Source organism: Solea solea, chromosome 19 (assembly GCF_958295425.1).
Source record: "Solea solea chromosome 19, fSolSol10.1, whole genome shotgun sequence".
Taxonomy (NCBI): Eukaryota; Metazoa; Chordata; class Actinopteri; order Pleuronectiformes; family Soleidae; genus Solea; species Solea solea.
Genome location: NC_081152.1, coordinates 2,882,585 through 2,910,283, shown reverse-complemented (window position 1 = coordinate 2,910,283; position 27,699 = coordinate 2,882,585). Strand labels below are relative to the sequence as shown.

The 27,699-nt window shown below is 38.9% G+C and overlaps 2 protein-coding genes across 6 annotated transcripts in view; one reads left to right on the top strand and one right to left on the bottom strand.

Annotated features, from left to right (window-relative positions):
- Positions 1-486: 486 nt before the first annotated feature.
- On the bottom strand, positions 487-23,896 carry syk (spleen tyrosine kinase). Of its 5 annotated transcripts, none has more exons than XM_058617141.1 (17): positions 23,783-23,896; positions 21,518-21,678; positions 20,860-21,025; positions 16,954-17,062; positions 12,053-12,550; positions 10,680-10,840; positions 7,498-7,636; positions 6,364-6,445; positions 6,195-6,241; positions 4,995-5,057; positions 3,121-3,208; positions 2,522-2,681; positions 2,227-2,436; positions 1,874-2,063; positions 1,622-1,762; positions 1,025-1,137; positions 487-912 (listed from the first exon to the last, which is right to left on the bottom strand). In XM_058617141.1, the coding sequence occupies exons 5-17, from the start codon at positions 12,452-12,454 to the stop codon at positions 840-842; spliced, it is 1,869 nt and encodes a 622-aa protein (XP_058473124.1). In that variant the 5' UTR covers positions 12,455-12,550; positions 16,954-17,062; positions 20,860-21,025; positions 21,518-21,678; positions 23,783-23,896; the 3' UTR covers positions 487-839. The 5 variants fall into 5 exon arrangements, with proteins under 5 accessions (XP_058473124.1, XP_058473127.1, XP_058473128.1 ...); XM_058617144.1 differs by having other exon boundaries at positions 21,610-21,678; XM_058617145.1 differs by having other exon boundaries at positions 21,610-21,675.
- A 176-nt stretch (positions 23,897-24,072) lies between these two features.
- Positions 24,073-27,699, top strand: part of chd1 (chromodomain helicase DNA binding protein 1) — a 28,263-nt gene continuing 24,636 nt past the window's right edge. The window contains exons 1-3 of the mRNA XM_058617137.1: positions 24,073-24,209; positions 25,578-25,689; positions 26,361-26,568. Coding sequence (XP_058473120.1) covers positions 25,637-25,689; positions 26,361-26,568 — 261 coding nt within the window. The 5' untranslated portion in view covers positions 24,073-24,209; positions 25,578-25,636. The remainder of the gene's footprint in view (positions 24,210-25,577; positions 25,690-26,360; positions 26,569-27,699) is intronic.

Sequence of the window (27,699 nt, the reverse complement as noted above, 5' to 3'; positions counted from 1 at the left end):
ACCTGTTCAAGATCCTATCCCTTGCGGCTAAGAAAGCCATAACAAGAAGTTGGCTGAAAACTGAACCACCTGGATTGAGCCACTGGCTAGATATTGTTGAAGAAATTCGATCAATGGAGCAAATGACCTATAGACTACGGATGAAATCAGAGTTATGTGCTGCAAGATGGACAAAATGGCATCTCTATGCAAGATAGTAGTGTCTACCCCCTGTATTTGTGTTTTGTTTTTGTTTTATTGAATGAAAAATAAAGTTTAAAAAAAAAAAAAAAAAAATATTGCTGGCAAATACGTTTAGTCTTATATTCTGTCTCTCGTTGAGAGGGAACATCAACAACATCAACAATCCACTTATTTAACTAAGGAGAATGTGATTATGTTATAAATAAAGCTCTCTCCCTCTCTCTCCCTCTCTCTCTCTCCCTCTCTCTCTCCCTCTCTACCATTGACACATCAGGAGAATTAAAAAAACAAAAGACAAAGTAGTGATTTTAACAGGCTGTTGTTTATTGACTCGATGAGACATCTGAACATTCCTTCATCACATTCACCATAACAATGCAATGGCAGCAGTTCAAAGCGAAGACAATATAATAATAATAATAATAATAATTAATATTGCTCTTGAGAGTTCAAGGAGCTGAGAAAAGACTCGGAGGCGACCCGTGAGGGACAGGACAACGTCTGGTGGGGGTCAAGCATTGCATACTGGACCTTTAATTTATTTTACAAATGCTTTCAAAATTGCCTCTAGCTATTTGTACATATTAAATTCCAACCTTTTCTTTAACCAACATTTTTGCATAGTTTATTAACATTCGTGTGAAGAAGAAGAAGAATCACTGTGCAATGTCGTAATAATACTCTCGTAGTCTCGGCTCGACGGTGGTGAATCCAGGCCGCTCGTCGGCTCTGTAACACACAAGCAAACAAGAACACGCCGCGTGGATTTCTGCTCATGGCTCTTTAACACCGTCACATCAGCCTGTGATGACTTATCGGATCCACAACTCTTTATACTTACTTGTAGGTCCAGCAGGCTCTCATGAGGTCAAACATCTCAGGTGGACAGTGCTGTGGAGCAGCCATACGCAATCCACTCTCGATCATCTGCATGACATCATTTCCTTTCATTCCCTGTGAACAATAATATTATATTTAGTCACTAAATGTGCTTTTGGTGATTTATGTCACCCTTAAACTGCCTTTTTTTTCTGACTGGAATCGGCACTCTCTCACACAACAAAGCTCATGAAAACATGCTTGAATGTTAGACGCATTTACGCAATTTCACCAAAAAGTTCCTTTAAATTTCTCTTAAAATCACTGATTTGCGCTCACAGGGACACAGGAGCTGATTGTGTCACTGAGGTAAAAATTCACTATCATTAATTGGTGTGTGTGTGTGTGTGTGTGTGTGTGTGTGTGTGAAAATTCGTATTCAAAATAACACATTTGAAGTGACTGATGTGTAAGCTGTGATGTTTAATCTCCACGATTAAACACGATGTGGGAGAGTGACTGTTTTATAACGTGACAGAAAGTGTGGTGAATTCACTCCCTCTTTCCTCTGAGGTCACTTTCTGAGTGAGTGAGTGAGTGAGTGAGTCGTTTTTCATACCTTGTATGGCTTCTGGCCATAGGAGAAGGCCTCCCACATGAGCACACCAAAGCTCCACACATCACTTTTGGATGAGAATTTGAAGTAATTGATGCACTCAGGAGCGTACCATTTCACTGGCCACTTTCCATGACCCTTGGCCTAAAGGAGGCACACACACACACACGCACACACACACATACACACAATACAAACATGTTAGTGACTTCCATTATGCCACCAAACCATTCAAAGTAGATGACGGTAACACACCTTGTAGTAGTTCTGCTCCTCAGCCACAGCTTTGGAGAGACCAAAGTCACTGATTTTGGCGTAGTGCTGCGTGACTAGCAGCACGTTCCTGGCAGCCAGGTCCCTGTGGACAAAGTTATGCTCTTCCAGGTACTTCATTCCCATGGACACCTGGTGCACCAGCTCCGTGATGTTCTTTAAGGTAGTTTGCCTGTGGATGATCACATGTGAGACAGTCAATGTCTTCTCTGACACCTTATTGAAAAACTATTGCACTGAAACTGTGTGGACAGGGCCACACAACATTGTGTGTAATGAAGACATGCCTCTTGTCTGTTCTTCAGAATAAGCAGAACCCTGTTTAAAGCACATACTTGTTCCTCTGCAGGAATTTGTGGAGAGGTCCGAGCTCAGCCAGCTCCATCACCAGCATCAGGTTCTCAGCTTCACAGGTGCCGATCATGCGGACAATGTAAGGATTGTCCAGCTGCTGCATGACGTTGGCCTCTCGCAGCATCTCCTCGCGCACTGCCTGGTTGTTGTCATCGTTCTTTAGGATTTTCACCGCAACAGGCTTCTCTATCCTAATACACAGGGAGGAAGACCTGGTTTGTATATGTTGTGACTTGGCGCTATGCAAATAAAATTGAATTGATGCCTGTGATTTACTTTCTCATCTTGTAGATGCCCTTCATGACTGTACCAAAGTTCCCTGAGCCCAGTTCTCCATCCTCCAGGTAAAGGTGACTGCGATCCACTGTGGGGCTCCGCAGTTCATCCGGGTCGGCGTACGGACTCAGATACTCCTGTGTGTCCATCGGCATCGCCTCTGAAGGAGAAATGCCACATTAGAAGAATAGTCCAGCCCCGTCTATCCAGGTTGTGTTTTGTGATTAGCACAAATATAAGTTTGAGAGTATGAAAGGACACGAGTATTCAATTATTCAACGATTTGCTTGATTATGAAACGTTGATCAGTTACTGTGACTATTATAATATATAAGAAAATTATAAAAACAAATGTTTTGTCAACAATTGCATTTAAAACAAGAGGAACCTCCTTTGTGGTGCATCTATTACAGAGGTGGTGACATTCATAAGGTTTCTTCAACTGCTCCTTTAAGCTCAACCTGCTATAGATCATAATACAGACCATAAATAAAGGTGGTCTTAGTAAGTCACATGTAGAGTATTAATGGTAATGAATAAATAAATCAATCAATCTATCTTTCAGATGTACTTCCACCTCTATATGGTAAATAACGCACCTTTGCTGTCGATTTGGTTATTGGCCGCCCTGGTTTCATAAGTATTGAGATTGTCTGTGGTGTTGTTTCGAGATCCAGATCCTTGTCTCTGTCATCGGTCAGTAAGGACAATTTTTACACAGTGAAAACACATACAGCACATTTATATCATTTTGCACTGCTAAAATAAAAAAAACTGCATCAGGGAAATACTAAAGTTTTACAGTAACAATAAAATACACAAGTAATTACGAAGCAAGGAATCCTGTATTAGAGTGATCAACCAATGTTTGATTTAAATGAGTGAGAGGATGTTAAATATTCACAATGAGTTCATTGAGTGTTTGTAGAATATGTTTTCATTCATCATATCACTCTAATACATGGTGCCAATAAAACAGCGTATTGTATGATGATCCATACAAAGGTTTTAGAGGAAAAGAATACATACGAAGGGTTAACATCATTCACATGCATTTAAAGAAGGGGTATGAAACAATTCAATTCAATGGTTTACTGTCCAAATCTTACACTAACAAACAATTATGTCCCACACCCCTGCTTTAAAAATGTGCACATCCAAGAGCCCTTCTGAAGCTTTAGCATGGACCACTGAAGTGCCACATGGAAAATATTCAAAGCATTTATAAAAGGTGCTGGAAAACTCCAAAAAAAAAAAGCAGAAGAAGAAAGAAACTGGAAAGTGTGAGATGCAGACGCTACTCCTTTAGCAAAACAAGGTGACAAAGTCAAAGGTTTCAGGGTGGGGCTGCTGCCTTCCAACAGCTCACCCGGTGTGTTTGTATGTCCAGCTTCATTCAGCAGTGTCTTTCAGTGTGTGACATTATTTCAAGAGCAAACACATCATCAAAGGTTGGAAATGACCTTTTCCCTAGTTTGTGTCCTCTGTCTCTCTCTGTGTGTCCTCATCTTGCAGGTTGCAGGATCCAGATCCAATTCCCGAGGCTATCATTCATATCATATCATCACTATTATCATTATGTTATAATTAAAGTTAATATCAGTATAATTTTTTATCAACAGTCTCTGCTGCTGCTTGTATAAATGACATTGTGGTCATCACTGACTGTCCTTTCTGTCCCCCATTTTTCCTTTCACCCCAACCGGTCGAGGCAGATGGCTGCACATGTTTGAGTCTGGTTCTGTCAGAGAGTTTTTTCTCTCCACTGATGCCTAGTGCTTGCTCGTTGTCTGAACTGTTGGGTTTCTCTGCTCTCCATGACGTTGTCTGTGTACAGTTGTGATTCGGCGCTATACAAATACAATTGAATTGAATTGAATGGAATTGAACTGAAATATTGGGAGTTTAATATAGTTATTTGTGTAGATTTTGTGGAGGTCAGTAATGCTAAAGAGCCTGTAATTCATCTGAGGGAACACCTGTGAGTAGATCACAGCTACTTAAGTGAGCTTTCAGCAAATCTGAAATTATATTCATATATAAGTTTTTCATATCATTAACAACTTCTGGGGAGAAGAAAACTGTGCTTTCACAATCATATGCTACAGGGTTGTTTCTGTTGTTTTCCATCATTTACAGTACAAACTTGATGCTGCTGCTGATTATCTCATTAGGATTCATCATCATTGTCCTGAACCTGAAGATTTTCATGACAGGAGTCTTTGTTGCCATTATGACGTGTTTGCTCTTGATATGCACACACAGCTGGAAGCAGTAAGCCAGCTACTTAATGGACCACAGCCAGTGTTTACAGACTGTGGCTCAGAATGTTATTGCATTAAATAATGTCTGGATGTTGTTAGACCATCACACAAAAGCCAAACAGTGTTAACAGTGCTGTGGTACAACAACAGCTTCAGGAGGAGGAGGAGGAGGAGGAGGAGGAGGAGGAGGAGGAGGTGTGTTAGTGCACCTTTTTTCGCCCAAGTATGGGAACAGTTATGAGTTTGGAGAGTAATCCACCTGCTGCATTGTGCTAGAAACCAAAATGTCAGAGAGGTTATCATGATGTGATCTGAGGACGTTCAGTCGATGACATTACAGTAGAAATGAGAACAGCTTGTGTCATTATCTCAGAGAGCACTCGGTGAGTCATTCAACTGTAAACTACAGGAAGCAGAGGCCCAGCGTTCACTCAGGACATGACATGTTCCTTTTTATTTTACTGAAGACTAACATACAACGCCTAGTTTCTGTGTGTGTGTGTGTGTGTGTGTGTGTGTGCGCTGCTGATGTCACAGCTGAACTATTATCATGTAAACATTTTCTGCTGTTTGTATTTTCACTGTAGAATTGTAAAACTAGTAAGTATATTTGAGGTGTTATGACATGTGGTTGTATGAAGTACTGACAAAGTATTTTGACTTTTTTCCTAATAACATTCATTAGGATAAATGTGAAAATCACAGGATAAAAGAGAAAGGAAAAATAAATCTATAGACAACTGTTAATAAATGTGGGAATAAACCTTAAAAATAGCGACAGCGTAACGATATTTCAGTTCAGTCAACAAATATTTTTAATGAACTGATTCTAATGATTCGGTTACACTGAAAAACAAGTGCTTTACAAGTCACTAGTCACTAGATTGTGTGAGGTGGGACTATTATTATGGAGTGGAAAAGCACCACATCACACCAAAGATGTCTGTCTTCTGCTGGCCAGCAGGGGGCACACCCAGCCAGACTCAGCCAGAAGTGACTTTGTGTTAGTACCTCATAAAACCACAAAAAAAACATTAATTCGTGTTCTGATATTCATGTTTCTATGTGAGTAATTATAAGATTCTTCAAAAACACAAACTAGTGATTTTTGGATCACACATGAGTTTGTGACCTTGTGTGTTTCCTGCATGGCTGTGTGACGCTGAGGCTGGAACACAGTCGTCTGACAAATACAGACAGACTGTGTGAAAAGGATAATGTAAATATTTAGGTACATACTGTACCACAAGTGATGACAGTATGAACAATTTCCTTTGACTAAACATATAACACAACTTCCTGTTTTTTCACCAGTGCACTGGACCATGACAATATGCAAATTCATAAATGACACCGAGACAGACACAGACACAGACACAGAGGGAGAGACAGAGAGAGAGACAACTTACAAAGGCAGAGGCTAGTCCAGGATGGTCTGGTGGGAGCAGTGGCCGCCCTGTCAGTATAAGTATGAGTATAAGTATGAGTACAGCATACAGCAAATGTACATTAGAATATTGTCCTACACATTTGTCTGCAGCAGACTTTGAATGGCTGTGATATTACAGTAGCCTTTACCTGTTTCTCCATCAGGTCTTGGACAAGGTTCTGTCAGCACTCGCAGAAGGCCGTCAGGTTTGTATGAGTAGTGCTCCACCAGCTGTGATACAAAGGAAAAGTATACATCATATACATCACACATCAGGCTATAGTGATTGAAGATAATATGTTAATCTAATAAAGGACAAATTCCATTAAACAAAATGAATAGTTTTATTTTTGCCTTTCACAACAAAAAAAGACAATTTTTGCAGTGGAAACCTAAAATACGCTGGTTTTGGAACGGTTGATTGGAGCTGATACACTCGATCCATTCTAGTGAATGTGTCAAAGGCTGTGGGGTCTGTGTCTCAGCTGCAGAAGGTCAGAGTGGATATGCAGCACTTCTATTTCTGGCAGATGCTGCATACATTCAATGGAATTCAGCACAAGCGGGAGAGGAAGTAGTAAAAAAAAGACTTGAGAGCTCTGGTTTAACAGAGATCAAAGTCATTTGATACATTTCCTGGAATAGAATAGAATAGAATAGAATACCCAACATAGGATTATAAGATGGCTGCTGCTCTTACAGTTAACATCAGTAAATCATTATAATAATAATTGTTATCCGTGGACATGTTGCCATACTGTTAGTGTGCACATTGTATCCCCGGTTCAGTTCCACTTGTCTCTGGAATGTAGTGAATCCAGAGGTGACGTCACTCCCACTTCTAAGTATTGATGTAAAAAGAGAAACTGAAGTTTCTCTAAACTTTTCTTCTTAAAAACGTTTTCAGTCAACATTGTTTCAAGAGATGACTTCATACACGCAAACGACTTTAAAACACTGACTGCAGTACATATGCCAGGCCTGTATGTGGCACTGTGTCGCTTGCATACCGTGTGCAAACAAGTATACAATACGATGTAAGCAATGATAGATGCAGACGAAGAACACGACGACAAAGCTAGTGACAGCCAATACGAGAGGGGAGAGAGAGAGGCGGGGCTATGGCTATGGCAATAACACAAAAAGTGTTTTTTTTTTACTCTGGGAGCCGTTTTCCAAAAAGAGCATGTTAGGACTCACCACGTGGATAACAATACAACACTTTAACTGATTTCATGCACATACGTATGTAAAAGGAAAGATGAAGAAATCATGGTGTTCACCTGCCACAGGGTGTCAAACTTCTTTCCATCTGGGATAGAGAGTTTTCCACTGCTGTCTTTGTCGATGCGATAATGCATGACTTGTCCTTCATGGAGTAAACACAGAGCATAGGATCCACTCGTGTCCCTCTGTCGAATCCTGAGAGGAAGACATGGGACAACCAAGTTCAGCTCAGTGTTCACGACCATTATCTACGAGCAAACTGTTGGACAGTTATGTGATTGACAGACAGACAGATAGTACAGTATAAATATACCAAACCATGATGGACACAAATGTGTATTAATACATTAATGAAACGAGAGAAGTGTAATAGTGTTTTGTTCTTGGTTGTAATCCAGAGTCTAAACTGTTGAAATGACCCCGAGTGACTGAACAAAGGGACCATTACATTTGTCACGCTCTTGTTTGGCTACTTCAGGAAGTCCTTTGCAAACTACTAGAAACGGAAACCAAAAGTGTGTGTGTGTCTGTGTGTCTGTGTGTGTGTGTGTGTGTGTGTGTGTGCATGCGTTCTTGTGGCTTTGTGAGGACCAAAACTCCATAATGTCAGGAGGACATTTTCTCACTTCACTTCTCAGGGCTTTTTGAGGATTAAGACGTGGTTTTAGGGTTAGAATTGGTTAATAATTTATACAAATGTGTGTGTGTGTGAGATCGAGAGTATACTTGTATTTGTCACCTCCTTAATACCTTTTCCAGCATCTCAGACATTTACGCCACATGCATTGTGACATGTAGCATACTAAGAGAAGGTAGATGAGTAAGTCCAAAGTGGAAAAAGTCACTAAAGTGTAGTTGATTCTAAACTTGTTGGAGTTGGAAATGACAAACAAACACATAATGACACAAACTTGGTCCATGTATCATTAGTTCATTTCATAATCAAAATATTGAAAAAGAAAAAGAAACATCCGGTACAAACAACAGTAAAATATGGTAATAGTATGGCATGGTTATATTATAAAAATAATATTTTATAGTAATCACTAAGAAATAGTTTGGTCATAGCAGTGGGAATGTGTGAGGGGATGAATGTGGTCATGTGACTATTGACTTTCATTTCCAAACCTTTTCATGTAAAGATATCACACTAATGGTAAGCAACAATAATTCTCATCACCAAGCTTTTACTCAGATATGAAGTAAATGTATAATTACTGTAATATTATCTCCTTACCTCCATAACACCACTATTGTTATTACCAACAACAATAATAATAATAATACTAATATTAACACTGGATTTTGACATTTTTGTACTTTTGTACTTTTGAGTTACTCATTGGCTTGATTCAGATTTACATTAACCACAGATCAATCATAGAGATATTGATTATTGAATGTATGTATTGTGTTAAAATGTACAAAATGAAATACAAAAAAAACTTTTTGAAAAAAAAAGACTAAATTTTTCTTTGTTTTTCAGAAATAGAAATAATAGTGAATGTTTTTTTCATTTTGGACTCTTTTTGCGTATTATGAAAAGAAACAACGACATGTGGACTTTGCTGGTTTTGTTGTCATTCTATTCACTCTTAGTTTATCTTTGTTTATGGGATGTTTCAGATGTTTGTCTCTCTAACAACTGGAACAGGCCACTCGATACGAGTCTCTGTTTATGGTTGTTGTCTTGCCAGAAACCCGCGCATATAAAAATATAACATGATTAGTCCTAACAACCTGCTTCTGAAGAGGCTGCAGGAAGAAGTTCTGGTCATGAAGCAACATGTTAGGGGTTCCTGCAACAGGAAATGCTGTGAGAACCTCAGTGCCCATGTGACTATATTCTCCTATGTTACACGTGTAACAAAGGTTTCCTGTTTTAAACAGACCACAGAAGAAATGAAGTCCGAATCAATGTGATGTGCAATAAAAACACTACGAGGATCATGAGACCTACTGAGCTGTTAAAGCTCCGATACGTAACATTCTGTCTCATATTCAGCAAACAACAATCAGCAAATAATTACTGTAAAACTTTTTAAAGTTGAAATTTGTAGCATGTATCATAATACAACATAAAACGACTATTATCGAATAATCTATTAGTTATTTTATTTTTAAACGTCTATTAGCGTGTGCAACTGTTACGCTGATGTAAAGGGAAATTTCCCTGCTTTTCATAGAAACCACTGTATTGTATTTAAGCATCAGCTCAGACGAGAGGGCTCCGTCTGCGAGATGTAAGACGTCAGCAGATCTCACAGGAGGAACTTAGAGCGTTTATACTTGTGATCATGAGGCGTCTATGGAATGTATGGTCTATGGAGAAAACACACAATTGAAGTAAACACTAGAAACAAAACTTAATAAAACGAAACAACACAGTTTTAACATCATTTGAGGCGAGAAATTAATCATTTACGTTTATGTTTATGTATCAAGAACATAACAGTGCTCACAGTGTCTCGCAGGCTCAGAGCAGCGTCACCTCGGCCAATTATCAGCCGATTATTAGACCAATTAGATATGATTTTGGAATAGTGTTTTTCATTAACTGCCACACTGAGTGAGCAGAGAGCAACGAGAAATACTGACATGTTGAAATATAGGAAGCTGACAACAGACTGTCACTGTGGAAACGGAGGCAACACGAGGAACTTCAGCCAATGTTAGCTCACACTCTTGCTCATACACTTTGTAGGTGGAAATGAAATGTATGCAACAGAGATGCACCGAAAAAAATCGGCCAAAAATGGCTTAAACACATTTTCAGTTTTCAACTTTTAACACTGAAACAACACAACTGAAACAGGATGTTGTGATGACGTGTGTAAAAACTGCGGCCAGCACGCGCCTGTCTATTCCCGCTAAGAGTCTGTCCAAGATCAGTTTGGAATGCCAATAAAACGGTTCCAACAAGATGTGAGAACACGGCGGAACGGCACCTGTTAAACGCAGGAAAGTCTCTTTTTGCAAAAGCCAAACTTAGCTGCATACAGCGCAGATTTTGAACTCCCCGCAACATTCACTCCACACCAGAGAACATCTACACAGAGAGGTTGAGACGGACCATGTGAAAACAATGCTATATAACGATAGAAGTTTTTAAGGTTGAGTCTGGAGTGTGATCTTAATTATGCCAGTGAATTAGAATAGATTGAAATGAGACCATGTCTCTGTGTGGAAACAATGAAATAACATGAGCTGTGAGTAAAGACACCTGTTAAACACTTACAGGAACTTTCCATTTGTGCGGGCGCCGCCCTGAAGCCTGGGCTCAGAGTCTTCTCGTGTGATGGATCCATGGAACCAGGGCATTTGTTCATGTGCAGTGGTGGCGATGAGCTTCTCCAGCTGAGGCCTCTGGCTGATGATGGCTTGCTCCAGAGCTGCTCCCTGAACACAAATCACAACAAGAGCCCGATCTGTGATGAGTCCATGACACACTTATATGATACCCTCGTATAACAGAGAGGGAATCAGGGACCATTAGGCGGCCTTTTCTGACTGGACAACAACATCAAGTGACATTTAGTTACCATAAAATTAGGGACGCACCGAAATGAAAATTGTTGACCGAGACCAAAATAAATGATTATGCTAATTATGTCCCATTGTTTTTATAATCTGATTTTATTGTTATGGGTGGGACTGTGTGTACTTACCTCGCTAAAGTCAAAGCATTGCAATTGTATAGATTAATATTCATGTGTCAAAGAAGAAATCAATTTAGAAACTATGAAAATATTCAGGATCTACGGTGGCCTAGAAGTGCAAATCACAATTAAGAGAAATCACAACGACATAAACAGAAAACTCAACAACATGAACTTCTGCAAAATGTTGCCTGTATCCTCTCTGCTTCCTTCTTGCCAGTAGTTCACATGGATGTATTATAAGAACTGGATAGAGCGCCGCCCCCTCTGCCTTGAAGGTGGCCACTCGTGGTACTGCAACAAAAAAATTCCTTAGACCACAATAGTAAAAGAGACGCCTGTAAAAGTGTCCACAGGACACCTCGAGACATGGACATAGGCTTTTATAGATCTTTATATTCTATATTTTGAATTCATGGAGTTTCATACTTGTTAAACCTTCCATAAAAAGCTCAGAAAAATCTTATTTCCCAGAGTGACGTCACAGCTGTGACTACTGTCAGGGAACTGTACGATGTGAAAACTTTATGAGAAATGTGAATAAACGAAGGCAATGAGGGTGTTTTCTTTTACATTTTTGAAAATATTTCGACAAAGCAGGTTTTAGTTATTCATTCGTTGCTCATTAGCATTTATTTTCTTGGATTGATCTCGTGTTTTGAGGGATGAAGGCAAAATTTGACTGCACAGCTTCGAGTGAAGTTTTTGGTTTCGAAGATTAGTCTGCAGTCATTGATTTGTATTTAAAGGTTTGGGAAATGAAACCACATTTTAGCAAATGACCGCAAAAGACTCCAACTCTTATAGAAAGCACGTTGGGTGTGACAGGCTCTATAGTGAGTTTTCTCTTTGTTCTGTTAGACCAGTTTTTAGCAGGTGACAGTTGGTATGTTGGTGAGTACAATGATAATGAAGGACAATCATCAGAGTGATGCACACAGCTGAAACAAACCTGCAGGTTCCACGTCTGCTTCACATACTCCCGGATCAGTCTTTCCTTCAGATCCTCAAATGGCCCCACCTTGGGCTGCATGTTCCTGGGCCTGTTGCACGGCTTCTTGAGCAGACACACAAGGCCGTCCGTCTCCTGGGAGTGATAGTCAATCACGTCCATGGGGTTCCTGTGGCTCTTACCACCAGCTATAGCGTATTTTTCATTTGGTTCTCTTTCGATGGTGTAGTGGTAACATCGGCCTGAATGCAGCACAGAGAGTGCAAAGCCCCCGAGGTAGTTGCGGCTCTGCCGTAGCAGGTACGAGCCATTGCTCGAGCCTGTGTGCTGCAGGTACTTCTCTGCCTCCTCTCTGGTGATGTTGCCATAGAAGAAAGGCAGTGTGTTCACAATGTCAGCCATTTTGACCTTTGGTGGTGAAGGTGGTGATGGTGGTGATGGTGGGAGCTCTTTAAAGGATGTTTCCTCACAAAGTTCAGCCACCAGGACGCAGTAAACCTAAAAACAAAAGTAGAAAATAAGAATCAAGATTATTTTACTCAAAAGATCAAAAGTTAAAAACTGGGGAGTGGTTTTTAACTTGAGATATTTACATTTGACTGTTTTAACCTGATGACGATGGTCTAGGATCACAACGTTAAATAAAATCATTCTTGCAAGTTGAAATAGTGTGCAAGAGTCTCCTTACTACTGCATGACCTGAGATCAAGTGACATTGATCTTATTAGATGACACTTTTGTTGACTGGCTAAACTCAGTTTTTACCTTCAATAAAAAGCAAAAGTCAAGCTCCAATGTTATTGGTTCCTGGCACCAGCAAAGTCTGCAACTTGCTACAATGTTGATAATAAAAAAAACAACAACAACTATACTACAAAAGTATAAATTGATCAAGTCCTAATCCACATGGCAGTGAACAACAAAACATTAACAGATTAGAGCTGAAGATCTTTGTCCAAACCCGTCGGTGCCGGCTTAATTTCTATCATTTTACACGGGCTCGGGCTTGAGATCGGGCTTGAGCTCGGGCTTACTAATCTAAGGTGATGCGTTTCAATTAGCACAAGAAAGATGCGAAAGTGGATGCTGAGGAGGTAGCGGCCAAACTGGGCTTTTTAACAGACAGGTATCCAACACTTGCGTAAACGGCACAAAGACCGGCTCGTGCGTAAAGTGATAATACAGGACCTCCACAAGATCACATCATTCCTCTGGCCAGAATTGAACCAAGGTTCAAGGTTCAAGGTTCAAGGTTTTTATTTGCCATTTGTGCTTAAACAGACAGTCCAGGCACATTGGAAATCTTGTGCGGGTTCTACGAGTCAGTTGTAGGAAACATAAACACACTTAAGTATAAATATAAATATAAAAGTATAAAAGTAGACCTCAAATTAAAGTCTATACAGAGTGTAAAGTAATAATAAAAAAAATGTGAACCAGGTGAGAATGTTGTCACACTCAGACAGGAATGCCGTACGTGCTCATGCCCGCACTCTTCTGCATGTGGACGTCGAGACCCAGAACTCTCCAGAGTCAAACCCACTGCTCATCCTAGGCCTAATTTAGAGTGTTGAGATGTGACGATGTTAACAGAGGACTCGTTTTATTTCTTTGTTCCAACTTCCATGTGGCCTTTGTAAAAGTATAAATGACTAATTCTTGACAAAAGGCAGAAGAGCTGTGTGCAGGCGCACATTTGAATAATGTCGGGCTGTCAATCAAATTGTACCTGTCAGGCCAAATTCTGTTGGTCTCAGGCCTTGATTACAGCTCTATAACAGATATCACAAATATCAAATACTACAAAAAGGTCCTGAGCGACGAAATGTGCTTCTCACAGCTTTTCACAGGAGCCAAACTAACCACAGCGCAGCTACAGCAGAGGCCGATGCAAACTCCTGTGCACTGCAGTGACGTGTGAGATGAATGCAGCATTAAAAATGTCACACGTGAGCGCTGTTTTTTACCGGATTGTAGATTATTATGTTTTCAAACGGAACATGGACAACTCAAGATATGTTCAGTCACTGTCTTAAAAATAAAGACTCATTTAAAAAAAGATTTCTAATACTCTTATCAAACATGTTTGTCACATACTGTACATAATCTATCTGTAATTGTGATCTAAATAGTGAGAGTAATGATGATGTTTAGTGGGAGCTTGGTGCTTCTGTCCAAATAACGTAATGTCAATGTCAGTCATTTTCTGGTAATTCTTATTCAGTTATCAAATTTAAAAGAGTTTATGACTGCTTTAAATGAAATTCATCTGTGACACAAAGTTCATGAAACAGCAGAGATTTGTCTCTATTACATTGTTCATTAAATAACTTCAGAATATAAGCTTGTTTTTCAAAAATGCAGTGTCTTATTAACTTGATATTATTATAAGTCTCCCTTCGGACATAAAACTAATGATCTGTATATCACATCTTCATATTTTGTCTTGACAGTTACACAACTCAACTTCACACATTCGTCATCCTCCTGTCCTCATCATTATTCACTGCCAAAGTTTTCAGTGCGTGAATTAAAAAAAAAAAGAAGAGAAAATGTATATACATTTCAGGCCAACATGTTTATACTCAGTAAGGGATGTGCTTTAAAATGTAGTGAAGTACAGTACTTCTAAAAAATACTTATGTAAAAATTACTTTAAAAAGTAGAAGTACACAAAAACCTACTCAATTACAGTAACGTGAATGTAATTCATTACTTTCAACCTCTGTCAAAGAGTCTGTCGTTCACCTGCTGTGCACGCACACACACGCACACACACACACACACACACAGTTCTGCAGGACATTTTAAATATCCTCTTCACCTTCATTTTTTTCTTTTTTATTATGAATAACCAATCTTGAAATGTAAGCATTATTATAATATATGAATAAAGGAGCAGGTGCAGCTGTAGCGATAAAGAAAACTGACCATATGAACAATGGACAATGAAAGGGATCCGTCTTCATTTTCTAAAACATATTCCTCCATAATGTCTTGGTTTTTTATTGTTGTTGAGTTTAAAAGCCCTGATTGAAAAGAAGTGAAAGATGAAAAAATACAATATATAATATTGAACAATATTTAGGAGCAAACTTTGAGAAAAAACTACTTTTTTCTGTTTTCTTTTAGAATAAACACAGACTGTACTGTTGGTAAATCCATGATAAAAAAAATTATCTCCCCCACTTTTATTGATTCTGTTCTATATTTCAGTTTCATTATTGGTTCTAAAAAGCTGATCTGGTCATGTAAATTAAGGAAATAAGGTCAGTTTAGCCAACATGACTGCGGTGGTTTCATATTTAAATTTGACTGACTTTGACTTCCTTCCTTCCAGCTCGACTGAGTAAAAATAACATGTGAAATTCCCTTTATTTCTACTTTTATTTTATTTTATTTGACATTTGTCATAGTAAAAGTTGAGCACATGAGTTCTTTATAATTCACCTCCTGTTTGAACAGATGCTTCGATAGAAAGTGAAAACATCTTCCTTGAACGCGATTGTAACGCTGATCATTAAGAAATGACATATTGTTAAAGCAGCACAGAGCGTGGAGTATATTATTCTGGCTAGTCCACTGGCTAGTCCACATTTACATTTTTGTGAGTCATTTAAAATACTTTTTTTTGATTTATGGCTTTACACGTTATTCATTTTGTCATTTTTGAACTGAACATGGTTGAAAATATCTATAAAATGTCTTAATTCTCCTTCAATGTGTCATTTCAGAAAACAAGGATGTGTTTAGTTCCAAAATTATAACTGAACTGAAAGAATGTGAACTTTCTTCATTTAAACAAATGATTTAGTGTAGATTTGATGCGACACAGCCTCTAAACGTATACATTACGTATATTTTGTTTCTTTTTTCCCTCCGGACAATCTGAGAGGAGAATATTTTTCATTTGATTTCAGGTATAAGCATTATTGATCGTTAACTGATGATAAAAATGTAGAATAAGAAACGTTCTTAAAAACAAGAAACATAGTGGAGTATATCCACTTTTAATTTATTTACATTTTTTTCTTCTTTACAGTTTAAAAACAAAAAAAAACATCGATACACAAATTGTGTCAAATCCTTTTGTGAGTGCTAAAACATTCCTTTGGTTCCTTGAGTGAAGCTGTGTCAGGACGAGGGTACAAGAACAATACAACCACATGTGCTGTTATCTGAACCAGCACTGGTGAAAAGAGGAGTGGTCTCACTTCATTCCTCTCATTTCTCTGATGACACTCACTTCACTCACAGTAGTAAATGATGTGATGAGCATTTATCAGCTGTTTATTCATGTTTTAACTACACATTTAATTCACTTATACAGGTTAATTAAGGCATCAATTCATACATTCATTCAAGGGTTTGTAAAACTGCTGGTAACACAGTAACAACTGCTGTTGATGCACGTACGTAAAGAGCATTACTTAACTATAATTAATAACCACTGTCAACCTTTATTAATGTAAGCTTTCATAAAAAGACTTGACATTAAATAAGCCTCAGATGAACACACGTCACCATGTATCAACTCTTCATCCCTTCACATTAATAAAGGGTAATAAATTATAGTGAAGTGATGCTTATTCCGTACTCACACACATTTATGAATCATAGTTAAAAGAAAGACATTATTATAAAATGAATAATGTGTAACCCTTGAATATTGCAGAAACAAATGACCTCATTAAACTGAATAACATGACATAAATAAACTGTTGGTAAATGCATGAACAGCATAACATAATGTTAATAAACGTACACATTTAAGTGTTACAGCTTTTTGTTCCCTTTTTCTGATCCAAAAAAGTAAAGTAAAGTAAGTAATGTGTAAAGTGCAGAATCCTGTTGGTCTTTGTTTGTTTGTTTGTTTGTTTGTTTGTTAGTTAAAAACTTACTGTGAATAATGCGGTGAAGCAGATCCAGACTTTCAGTTCTTCACTCCCTCAGCACGGCGGCGGCCTACAGTCCAAACGTCTGAGCGGCTCATCGTCAAATCTGCAGCTTCTGAAAATAAAGAGAAAGAAAGAAAAAGTTGATCCCGACTGTGTTCGAGCAGAGGAGGCCCCTCACACACACCCACACCCACACACACACACACACACACACAGAGTGAGGTGGTGCCGCACTCCCTCAAACTTCCTCATTTCACTTATAACTTCCTTCACGGTTCAATTCTTTTACTTCTCTTTTCTCATCCAAACACTGACCATCATGTCTGCTTCATACAGGAAATGATGGCGACGATGAGAACAGGTTACGTTTACTTCACCGACTTAAAGATCATTTACATAAAAGAAGCAAAAATACATTTTCACTGTTTAGCTTGAAAATGAATCTCTTGTAACCATGAGAAACCAATGATGAAGAGAAGAGATCATTGCTTTTATTCTTACATTATTTACCTTTTTTTCCCCCATCATAATAAAAATATAGGTTATTATCAGAATAGGGTTAGGGTTACCACTACCGCTAACCCATTAATATGAAATGATATAATATATAAATATATTATAAAGGCTGTAGAATAGCCTTACTGGATGTGATATACATTATTTAAATGATGATAATACATTAATAAGCAGTATTTTTTTTGCTTTATCGAGTGGAGCTAATTCTGATGGGTATAGCAATAATAATGACAATAATTAATTTGTTATTATGCTTTAGTGATTACAGATTAATTAAATACATTTTTTTAAATGTAAAAATTGACTGGAAATCTAAATGACTGTGATAAAAGTTCCCATTTTCACAACTCTACAGCACAAGTGTAGCAGAAGTGATGAATTCTAAACGGGTTTACGAGCAAGGCTGTAGCTTCAGTAGCTAGGATGTGGTTAAAGACCGCCGTTTACAGCAAGTCTACGGTCAGTGAAGCAGTGGAAGCAGGGACACTCATTCATGCTGTCATCACTCAGGAAGTGTTCGTATCCATGATGATATCTCACATCATTTTGAAAGTAAAAGCACATGTTCTGATATGGAATGATGCTTCACAATAAAAAAAACATATTAATTATGCAAAAGAAAAGACAGAAATACATTTAAAAATGAAGTCATTAATAACGTTATAACACCTTTAATGAAAACACTCAACAAGCTTATATAAATGTAAATGTAATGTTGAATGTGTGTAAGTTTTTAGAAATGTAAATATTATATTCTGTCTATATTCTATATTCCTCACACGCTGAGAAAGTCGGTGGGCCGCATAAGTGATTGGGGGGGCCACATGTGGCCTGTGTGCCACTAGTTTGACACCTCTGGCCTAAACAATGAACCAGCCTTAACCTTAACCTAACCAAATCGTAGCCCTACACACACACACACACCTAAAGGGATTTTCACATAACGGGAGGATCTTGGTAATCACTCATGTATCTAACACTACACAAGTAGACCAGCAGGGGGGGCACAACATGGTCTGTCGCTCCCCAAGAAACCTCCAAACAGTATTTATTTCACACCATGAAAACACAAACAGAGGTTGTAATTGAGCTCAGTCTCAGGTCTACAGGTCTACAGGTCCACCTCTGATCTCTGTTGTGTTCTTGGATGTTTCTTCGATTCTTAAAATCTGAATGAATGAATGAATTCCCTTCAGCTGAGAAATCAGTCTGAATGTGAAATGTAATGTTCATGTCTTTAGAGCGAGGACATATTTGACCTGGTTGTGACATCATCATGAAGGTTTCTGCATGGAGTGTGCATGGGTTTCCGGTTTCCTCCCACTGTCCAAAAACATGCAATTTGGGGAAGTGGATTGTCTATGTGTGTGTGTGTGTGTGATGGACAGGCGATGTGTTCAGGGTGTGACCCCCGACCTGTCGCCCTCTGTCAGCTGAGATTGGCACAGCAAACCCCCGAGACCCTCATGTGGAGAATAGAGCGGTAGAAGATGTGTCATTGTGGTGTACTACAGTGTTTGAGGTGTTCCAGGTTTATTATAACAACAACACACAGACACATTTGAACTAATATTTTTGTGGTTATCACTTTCAAACTCTATTATTGTATCTTTTATTTTCTTAAATGTTATTGCCTTGCTACTATTGGGTGATTGTCCTGTCCTTTTTCCATTAGTGACAGTTAGTGTTCACCTGTGCTGCTCTTTCCTTCTACGTCCCAGTCACACAAATTGTGCGCCATGTTTCTCTGAACTACTAAATTCTGTGGTCATGAAGTCGGCTCTCTCAAGTTTGTCTTCCTATCAAATTCAGGATTATTTTAAGACTTGATTTCATCTGCTAACGATTGTTTTTCCGGTTTATCCACTTTCATGTGGTCTCTATTCTTTCATCTTACAAGTCTCACAGCTGATCAACTGTGGTTGTTTTAAAGAAAAAACTTTGATTTTCTGTTTTTATTAACATCTCATTGTGACTAACAGTTCAAACGCTCTATTAAATCTACAAAGAATTGTATTACACATTAGTCAGTGCTAAACAGAGTCATGCACTGTCATCACAAGATCATAATGGCAGAAAGGTTTCATTCAGTTCAGAGCCAAACCACAACATGTGCAGTAAATGGTCATATAATCATATGATGATGTGAGTCTTATTATTCACAAAAATGATATTGCTAATCACGTCATGAATTTATTCAAACAACCATTAGTTAGACTCTCATTGGTCCCTGTGCAGCGACACAGGGTGAGGACAGGACACAGCCTGACGAAGGTTGTGCAACAACACTGTGACATTTCACACGAGGCTCAGCTTCAGCTCTGTCTGGAGGTGATGCACTGAGGAATGGAAAGTCTCGATGCGAACGTTACGTTTGTGGTCGTTCTGTTGTCCCCTTCTCTAACTGGGTCAGACTATCCGTGTCTCTTCCTTCTGGAGGAAGTGAAATATTTTCTCAATCACTCTGTTTTTACTCTGTTTATGTTGAAATGTCTTTGAAGCCTCTGTCCTTCAGTTTGACTATTCTCTAAATTCAGTGTTGTTGTTCTTCACGTGATCAATGCTCCAGTAAATCTGTCTTATGTGTTTAGAAGAGAGGAGGGAGGGAGGGAGGGACTGTCTTTTATGTCTATATTCTATATGGCGCCATCTTGTGGAAGAAAAGGCTCATCACATTCAAAATACAGTTGGTTTTCTAGTAACAACTGAAATATAATTAGAGATCAGTGCATCAAATCAGTAAAGGGGCATAGAACTCATCAAGGAAATGGCATTTGTGAAATATTGCACTTTATCTGACACCTCTGCGTGTACAATAGTAATGTTAATTATGGTCTGAACCTCACCAGGTACCAGGTACTATCTCTGATGGGAAAGCAAACAAAAAACAACCTGAGTAGAGCTGAGTTGTGCCGAGCCGTGCCGGAACTGTGTCTCTTCCCTTTTCTGCTCTATAAGACTCTAAGTTAAAGTTTCCATAGGTAATGTATGTCGTGATTTGTTGCTATATAAATAAAACCAATTTGATGCAGTATTATTTGCCCTCAGTCAGTTATGAAGATACTTCTTTTTCCAGTAAAAGAGGAAAAATCTCTTACTGTCGTCTCATAAAACATGTCCAGTAGGTGGCAGCACATGACCTTTTTAGGAACACCTGTTCAACTGCTTGTTAACATACAAAATGAGCCAATCACAGGACAGCGAGACATTGGTAAAGATACTGAAGAGCATCACAATGATTCAAGATGAAAGTTCCAGTGTGTAAAACTAAAGTGAAATCATTTTCATTTTGTGTTTTTATAATGAGCCACCATGGACAACATAAACATACCTGATGCTAACTGAAGGCTACATAGTTGTTGAAGTGAGGGATATTTCAGCTACACACTGTACCTTTAAGTGACTTTGGACTGGCATGGCTGTTTCTCTCTGTATGTCAGAAGTTGCTGATCTCCTGGAGTTTCCATGAAGGGATACATGGGAGGAGGGTTGTGTCATGAAGGCCATCTGGAGTTCAATTCTCTGCCAAATCAAAGCAGGTGATCCGCTGTGGCGACCCCTAGAGAGAGCGAGAGAGAGCGAGAGAGAGAGGGCACGTTTGTAATGTTGCTTATACAGGAATGTGCAGTGTGTTGCAGTAATGGTTGTTATTGTCCTGTGTCTATAATATTGGGCCTGATTATTAACGCTGGACGGAACATTCACTCAGCTGCACCTTTAACTGCAGCAGAGGCTGCACGAGCTTTGCTTTGTCACATATGTGAAGTGATGTGATGTGATGTAATGTGATGTGATGTGTGGACACAGTGATGAGACGAGAGGGAGGAGCAGGGACACACGCGACTCTCCGCAGTGTCGCTGAATGTCTCTGCCCGGACACTTTACATAACACTGATGTCCCGTCCTCGTCTCCTCCATCATTTCGATGATAACCAACAGCTAAATGCAGGACATCTGGAGGAGGAGGAGGAGGAGGAGGAGCAGCAGACCCTCTGGTGTCCACTGAGCCGGTACATGCAGTACATACGATCATACGTTATTTTACACTCACCAAGAATGTGGAGAGCTGTCCGTTTGTTTACAGCAGCCAGTCTGTCTCTCTGTGTGTGTATGAGTGTGTGCGTGTGTGTAGGTGTCTGTCACCCCATCGTTACTCAGGCAGCAGCTCCTCCGTGGGTCTCTCACAGCTCAGCACAGACTCTGTTGGCACTGCTTTTAAAATGTTTACACACACACACACACACACACACACACACACACACACACACATTTCGCTCTGTTCTCAAACTCAAATGTATCACAGAATAACAATAATTATAAATATTATTATTATTATTATTATTATTATCGTTAATATTATTAATAATTGAATATTAAAATGATCACGCAGTCTGGTCCTTCGTGTGCTAAACACATATCGCCAGCAGGTGGTGCTGCTGCGACACTTATGTAATTATTGACCTGCTGGTGTCTTTGGCTGCATTTACACGGCATGATGCAAATGACCCAAATCTAATTTCCTCCCATGTGTTACAAATAATATGACCCATCCATGATGGTGTAAGCAGGAAGCACGTGGATTTAGATGTCGTTTCAGGTACTTTGCATGTGGAATTAAATCATCTATGAATCAGATACATATTTGCATGTATTCTCCTCAAGTCAGAGCGACTCAAACTTCCTAAAAAGCTGACGAGTGGTGAATGATATAAACAAATGTCATTCAGGGCTCAAACCAGTGGACTCATGCCACGGTTTTATGCCTTTTAACACCACTTTCACTTCCACTTTGGCCTATTAACCATTTCCAGTTCAGTGACCAAGTCTCCACCCTGTGGTGTCTCCAAGGGATAACCAGTGTACATTTTCAGATTTCAGATATGGGTCACTTTTGACAATGTAAGTCATTAAAATAAATAAATAAATGAATATATATATATATATATATATATATATATATATAGGCATCTCTGATTTCAGTTCACTTCTTCCCAGCCAGTATGTTACCAGAATGGTCAAAATCAGTGTCTTACATAATAAACAAAATAACGACTAAATAAATAAAGATCAAGCTTCTTTAGCTGCTGTCCACATGGGGACATTGTGGGTGTTTGTTACAGTATAGCACAAGTATGGTATGAATACAGGTACAAAAACAAGAAGAAGAAAGGATAAAACTGGAAAAAGAACTATAAGAAGAATTAGGCATATAAGATAAGCATTTTAATATGGTATCATGAATTCAATACAATATACCAGATGTTTCCTATTTTTCCTCAGCCAAAGAATTCCAGGAAATTATATCGATTAACAATTTCAGATTATGTAACAAAAAATGAATTTATTCATCATTGTACTGTGAGACCATATGCAAAGAGTAAAATCAAGTACAATACAGACGTTTTGGGTTGAGTCTGTAAAACAGGCTTGTTTTCATCAGCCAATCATCTCAGTCCTTGTAAGAAAGTCTCACATTGTGCGGCCATGTTGTTTTGATTAAAGTTAAGGTTTCAACGTCTACGTCTATTGTTCAAGACAGCATTTTTGTTTAAAAATACTCGCTGCCAGATGTTGGCTGCTGCTGTGTGTGTGTGTGTATGTAGTTGTTTTTGTTTTTATTGAGAAGCTAGCATATTGAAAACCTGAGGTAGTACATAACATATATAGTATACAGACATAACAACATGTAAAATAACAAGAAATTAAAAAGACAAAGAAGAGTGCCAAATTAAAGGGGGATGATACCATTTTTATAGATATTTGGAGGCCCATAATGGACTACTTTTAGGAAGATTTAAACCTGGCCATCTTGACGGTTTTGTGAGTTCTAAACAAATAAAATGGGATGATTAAAAAAGTCTAAAAAGAAGAGAAATGCAGGGGTTACATAAATTATTAAACTGTTTTCAAAGCCGTGTGATGGTTGGATTTGGCTATGGTTTGTATGTAGTGTTCATTGTCCTTTAGAAAAACAAGGAAAATAGGTTTTCTAGTGCCAAATGATAATTAATGTATGAAATACTTTGCCAATAAAATCAATAGATTTATAAACAAGAAGCATTTCACAGTTTTCCCCGTATATTTCCTCATAACAGTGCAACTTCCTCCACTACATGGACAATGATCAATCTGCTGAATGATGAAGTCTCAAATGAATTTGTTATGTGAACAATGCCAGAAAAGATGTAGTACACATTCAGGACGGTTGTTACAAAATTAACACGTCACGTTCATGTCTCTTTTAAATGTTTTACCATATATTGATTGGCAGGATCATGTTTATGTATAATTTTAAAGGACACTTCCGACAACTTACTGTGCGGGATCGTGTGTGTGTGTAGAGTTGAGCAGTCCGAGAGGAGCGCAGTCGTTACGTCACTGCCCGGGGTTTCCTAGTGAACTGAACCCTACGGCGTCATGGCGGAGGCCGGTTGTCGGAAGACCCTGGATTGAAATGCCAGCATTCTACAATCACAGCTGACCGACGAGCGCTACATTTGGTTAATGTCCAAGACAGGAAAGGACTTATTTGATTTTTGGACCTAGTGGAAAACCAACATTGTGCCAGTTTTAGCGAACGGAGTCGTCCGGGGCTGCTCTCCCTGACTGGGAGATAGATAGCTAGCTGGCGTACGGTAGCGGTAGCTATCAGTAGCTGCTAGCTCATTAGTTAAATAAAAGAAGAAAGGGGCACTGAAGTGGAAAAGGTGGATTTGGACAACTATTTCAAAGGAGTTTACCAGGTAACGTAAAACAATACAATGTAACAAACAGCGCGCACCTACTTGTACTCTAGTTCAACGTGAAAGTAAGCTAACGTTACAAGTTGATGTGGTAAAAGCCGCGAGAAGTGAGCGGCGAATTGAAACAAGATGGAAGAGGTTGAAGTTAGGTTAGCCAACATGGGTTTGTGGTTTAAATAGGAATAATTTGTTTAGGATTAGAACGCCCCACACTCCATGCGCAGACATTTGCATAATAGATGTCGCCGAGTGGTCAACCGTGAATGCGAAGCGTTCGTGCAAAGTGAACATTCCAGCGTGTCAGTGCCCTGATGAACTGGGACAAAGTTTTGTCATTTTGTTAGCTTTCGTGGTAGCCTCGTGCTTCTCAGCGTTAGCTAATGCTTCTCTCCCATCTCTCTCCCTCTGTTTATCGAACACACATTGGCGTAAAATGAAAATGGCATGACTTTTATCATTAACCTCCTTGGGTGCGGTTCATGCTGCGGTAGTATAATGCCAGTGGTTGCGTTTAGTGTTATAAAAAATATCGCTATTTTTGAGGTTTGAAAAAAATCATAATATTAGCATAACACAAGCGTTAGCAAATAGCAAGTGTTCGTATGGTAGGACAATGGCTAGCGGTAATTGAACTCTTAATTGTTGTAATGTAGATTGCTGTTGGGGTTTGTTGTCAGTTAGAGTTGTGGAATACATTTCGGGCTATCTTCGCGACCATATCTGTTTAATTTATGCTAACGTACCCCGCCAATACCCAGTGTTGTTGTCGTTAGCAGACATTAGCCAGCTAGCAACAAGCTAAACTGAACCATGATTAGGCTAAGTGGCCACGAAAGTCGACGAGTCACAGTAGTTTAAGGTCGTCACTTTAAATGTGTCTTCGACCGCGCTAAGGTTGGCGTGGTAACCGATAATTACTACGGGACATTGTGTGAATGTGATAGTTCGCTGTTGCACAGGCCTGCTAGGCCTCTGCGCTGAGGTGAACTTAGTGTAGCTACAGCCAGAGCCATCCATCCTCTCTGGACAGTCTGTCCCACTCTTCACTTGAGATAGACAGTAAAAAGCGCTCTCTTGTGCGACAGAAGCACGGACTGTATTCCATATCTGAGGCGCAGAGCATTAACGACATAATGTTAACAAATGTTATAGTGAATTGACAGTTTCACGGTGACGTTTCCAATGGTTGAACTGTGATGCTGAAACAGAAGTTGTGACGGACGATGTTGTGAGCTGCAAAAGCAATTGCAGTTTACTGTGTAAGCTTTTGAAATTTGTGCCTAAGTCATGCAGTTTGTTTGCAGGGTCTCAAAGTTGACCTAGCACAGGGCAGCATTTTTAATGGTTTTTTTGTGTCTCCGTTTACAGTAAACCACGTGTGAAACGGTATACAGTAGTCAGCGACAGTCTGTATTTTGGACTTCACCATGGCTGGACGCAGTGAAAATGAAAGTGTCAGCAATAGCAGTGGAGAATCAAGGTAAACCAATTTATAATCTTTGACTAACAGACTGAGTAGTCATCAGAACAGCTACCTGCTCTTTATTGTAAAATGTGTTATTGTCATTGTCATTAATGGTACACTAGTGTTATTTTGCACAAAGCTGTTTACATCTTGTGGTGAGGCAGAATTCTACAAAGTTATGGTGGCAGAAATAATGATCACTACCTCTTCTAATGGTTATATCTTAAATAGGCATTTTCGGTGCAAAAGTGTAGTTGCAAATGTCATCAACAGATCGTATCTGTTATAAACAGATGTTATTAATGGTAATATATTATTAACTGATCATGTTATGTATTTCCTATTGGTGCTTATCTGCCTATATGTCTGTAAAAGGCAGTATAGATGTCAGTTCAGTTTAACAAACAATAATTTTTTGAATTATGATGCTACCTGTCAAAGACCAGTGTAAAATGTATTTATTTATTGATATGTTTATTTCAGTCATGACATTTAGATCACTCATCACACAGCAGTGCAGTTCACACAATATACATAACCGAAAGGGAAAGCTGGAGAAGCAAAGCTTTATTACTTTAAGTATTGTGTTTTATGGCACCAGTATATACATGTTTTCCCCAATAAGTTTTATGAATGGTTCTCCTGCTCAGTATCAATGCTCAGTTTTGTTTTTAATCTTGCGACAGCAATTCAGATGATGAATCCGGTTCTGGATCGGGCTCCGCATCAGGGTCAGGCTCAGGCTCCAGTTCTAGTTCCTCCAGCAGCAGCAGCCAATCAGGGAGCAGTGACTCAGGAAGTGGTTCAGACTCCGGCAGCCAGTCAGACTCTGATGCCGAAAAATCCAAGGAGAAGATTGAAGCACCAAATAAATCACACATCGATGGAGCTGAGGTAAAGAAATGTAACTGTGGAGAAATTAGTAAAGCAAAGCTCCAGTTTGTTATTCCTAAATAATAAAGGGTATAGGTGGGTCAAAATATTGATTTAGTGACATTTAGCCAATCTTCCCTGTGCAATATGATAATCAATACACCAGAGCACATATCCACTTGCAGGGCATTGCTATTTCATGTCTCCTCGCGGTGGCGCTGCTCAAATGAATAAGGATGCTAGAAAGATGTAATTTTCTTACTTATTCTATACTTATCTCTGCACAGTGTCCACTTCTAAGGGGAATGGCAAGAGTGCAAGAAATGGAGTTGGTCTCTGTGTGAATAAACTGATCAGCAACAGGGAGGATATGCTTTTGACCAAGAGTTGAACATGAAACATTTGCGATAGTAATTACCATGGACTATTGTTTCATGGACCCACGAAAGCTCTCCAGGTTCACGATGTGATGGGAAAGTGTTGCAACTTTGCAATATCAGGATTGATAAAATGTTGTTAAATTAACCAAATTGAATAAGATGAATGATTTTGTGGCGCTTTGATTCTGTCTGTCCTCTCTGCCTTGAGGGGATGCAGTGGGTTAAGGTTGCTGCAAATTTATAGCATCGTACCCAAGGTTTGTACTGGATTACTGTGTAAATGAATAGGTGGTTTGATACCAGAGCATATTCATATTCATTAACAAACATAGAGCAGTAATATTTTCACCAGTTTGGTTGCAGTTTAATGACCTTCACAAATGCAACACCGGTTTAACTAAATAGCTGATTACACCACAGCCTACAGGAAAATAGACAGCAGACATGTACTTCTACCACAGTTTCAGCATCTATATCTCTCTGACATGTCACAAACACAACACATCCTGTTCCCTTTTATATAGTATAAGCACTCAAGCATTCAAGTTCCCTGAATCCACCCATTTTTTTTTATTGTAGAATATTTGCAGGACCACTGTCTTCATACTGAAGAATTCAGGCATTTACTTCTGTACGGAGACATATTATTTAATATTTAAAAGTATGTTTTTATTGTTTTCAAAAGTTAAACCCCAGCATCCAGTGTGAACTCTTGTCAGAGTAGTCTGTTTTTCTTTATCTCTAAACTTCAGTCAGGAATGTAATTTGTATT

Coding starts and splice junctions, on each gene's coding strand:
- syk (XM_058617141.1), bottom strand. CDS start 12,454: ATGGCTGACATTGTGAACACACTGCCTTTCTTCTATGGCAACATCACC. Junction 6,446..7,497: donor AGTTTGACACCCTGTGGCAG/GTGAACACCATG, acceptor TTTGTATCACAG/CTGGTGGAGCACTACTCATA. Junction 2,682..3,120: donor TAACCAAATCGACAGCAAAG/GTGCGTTATTTA, acceptor TTTCTCCTTCAG/AGGCGATGCCGATGGACACA.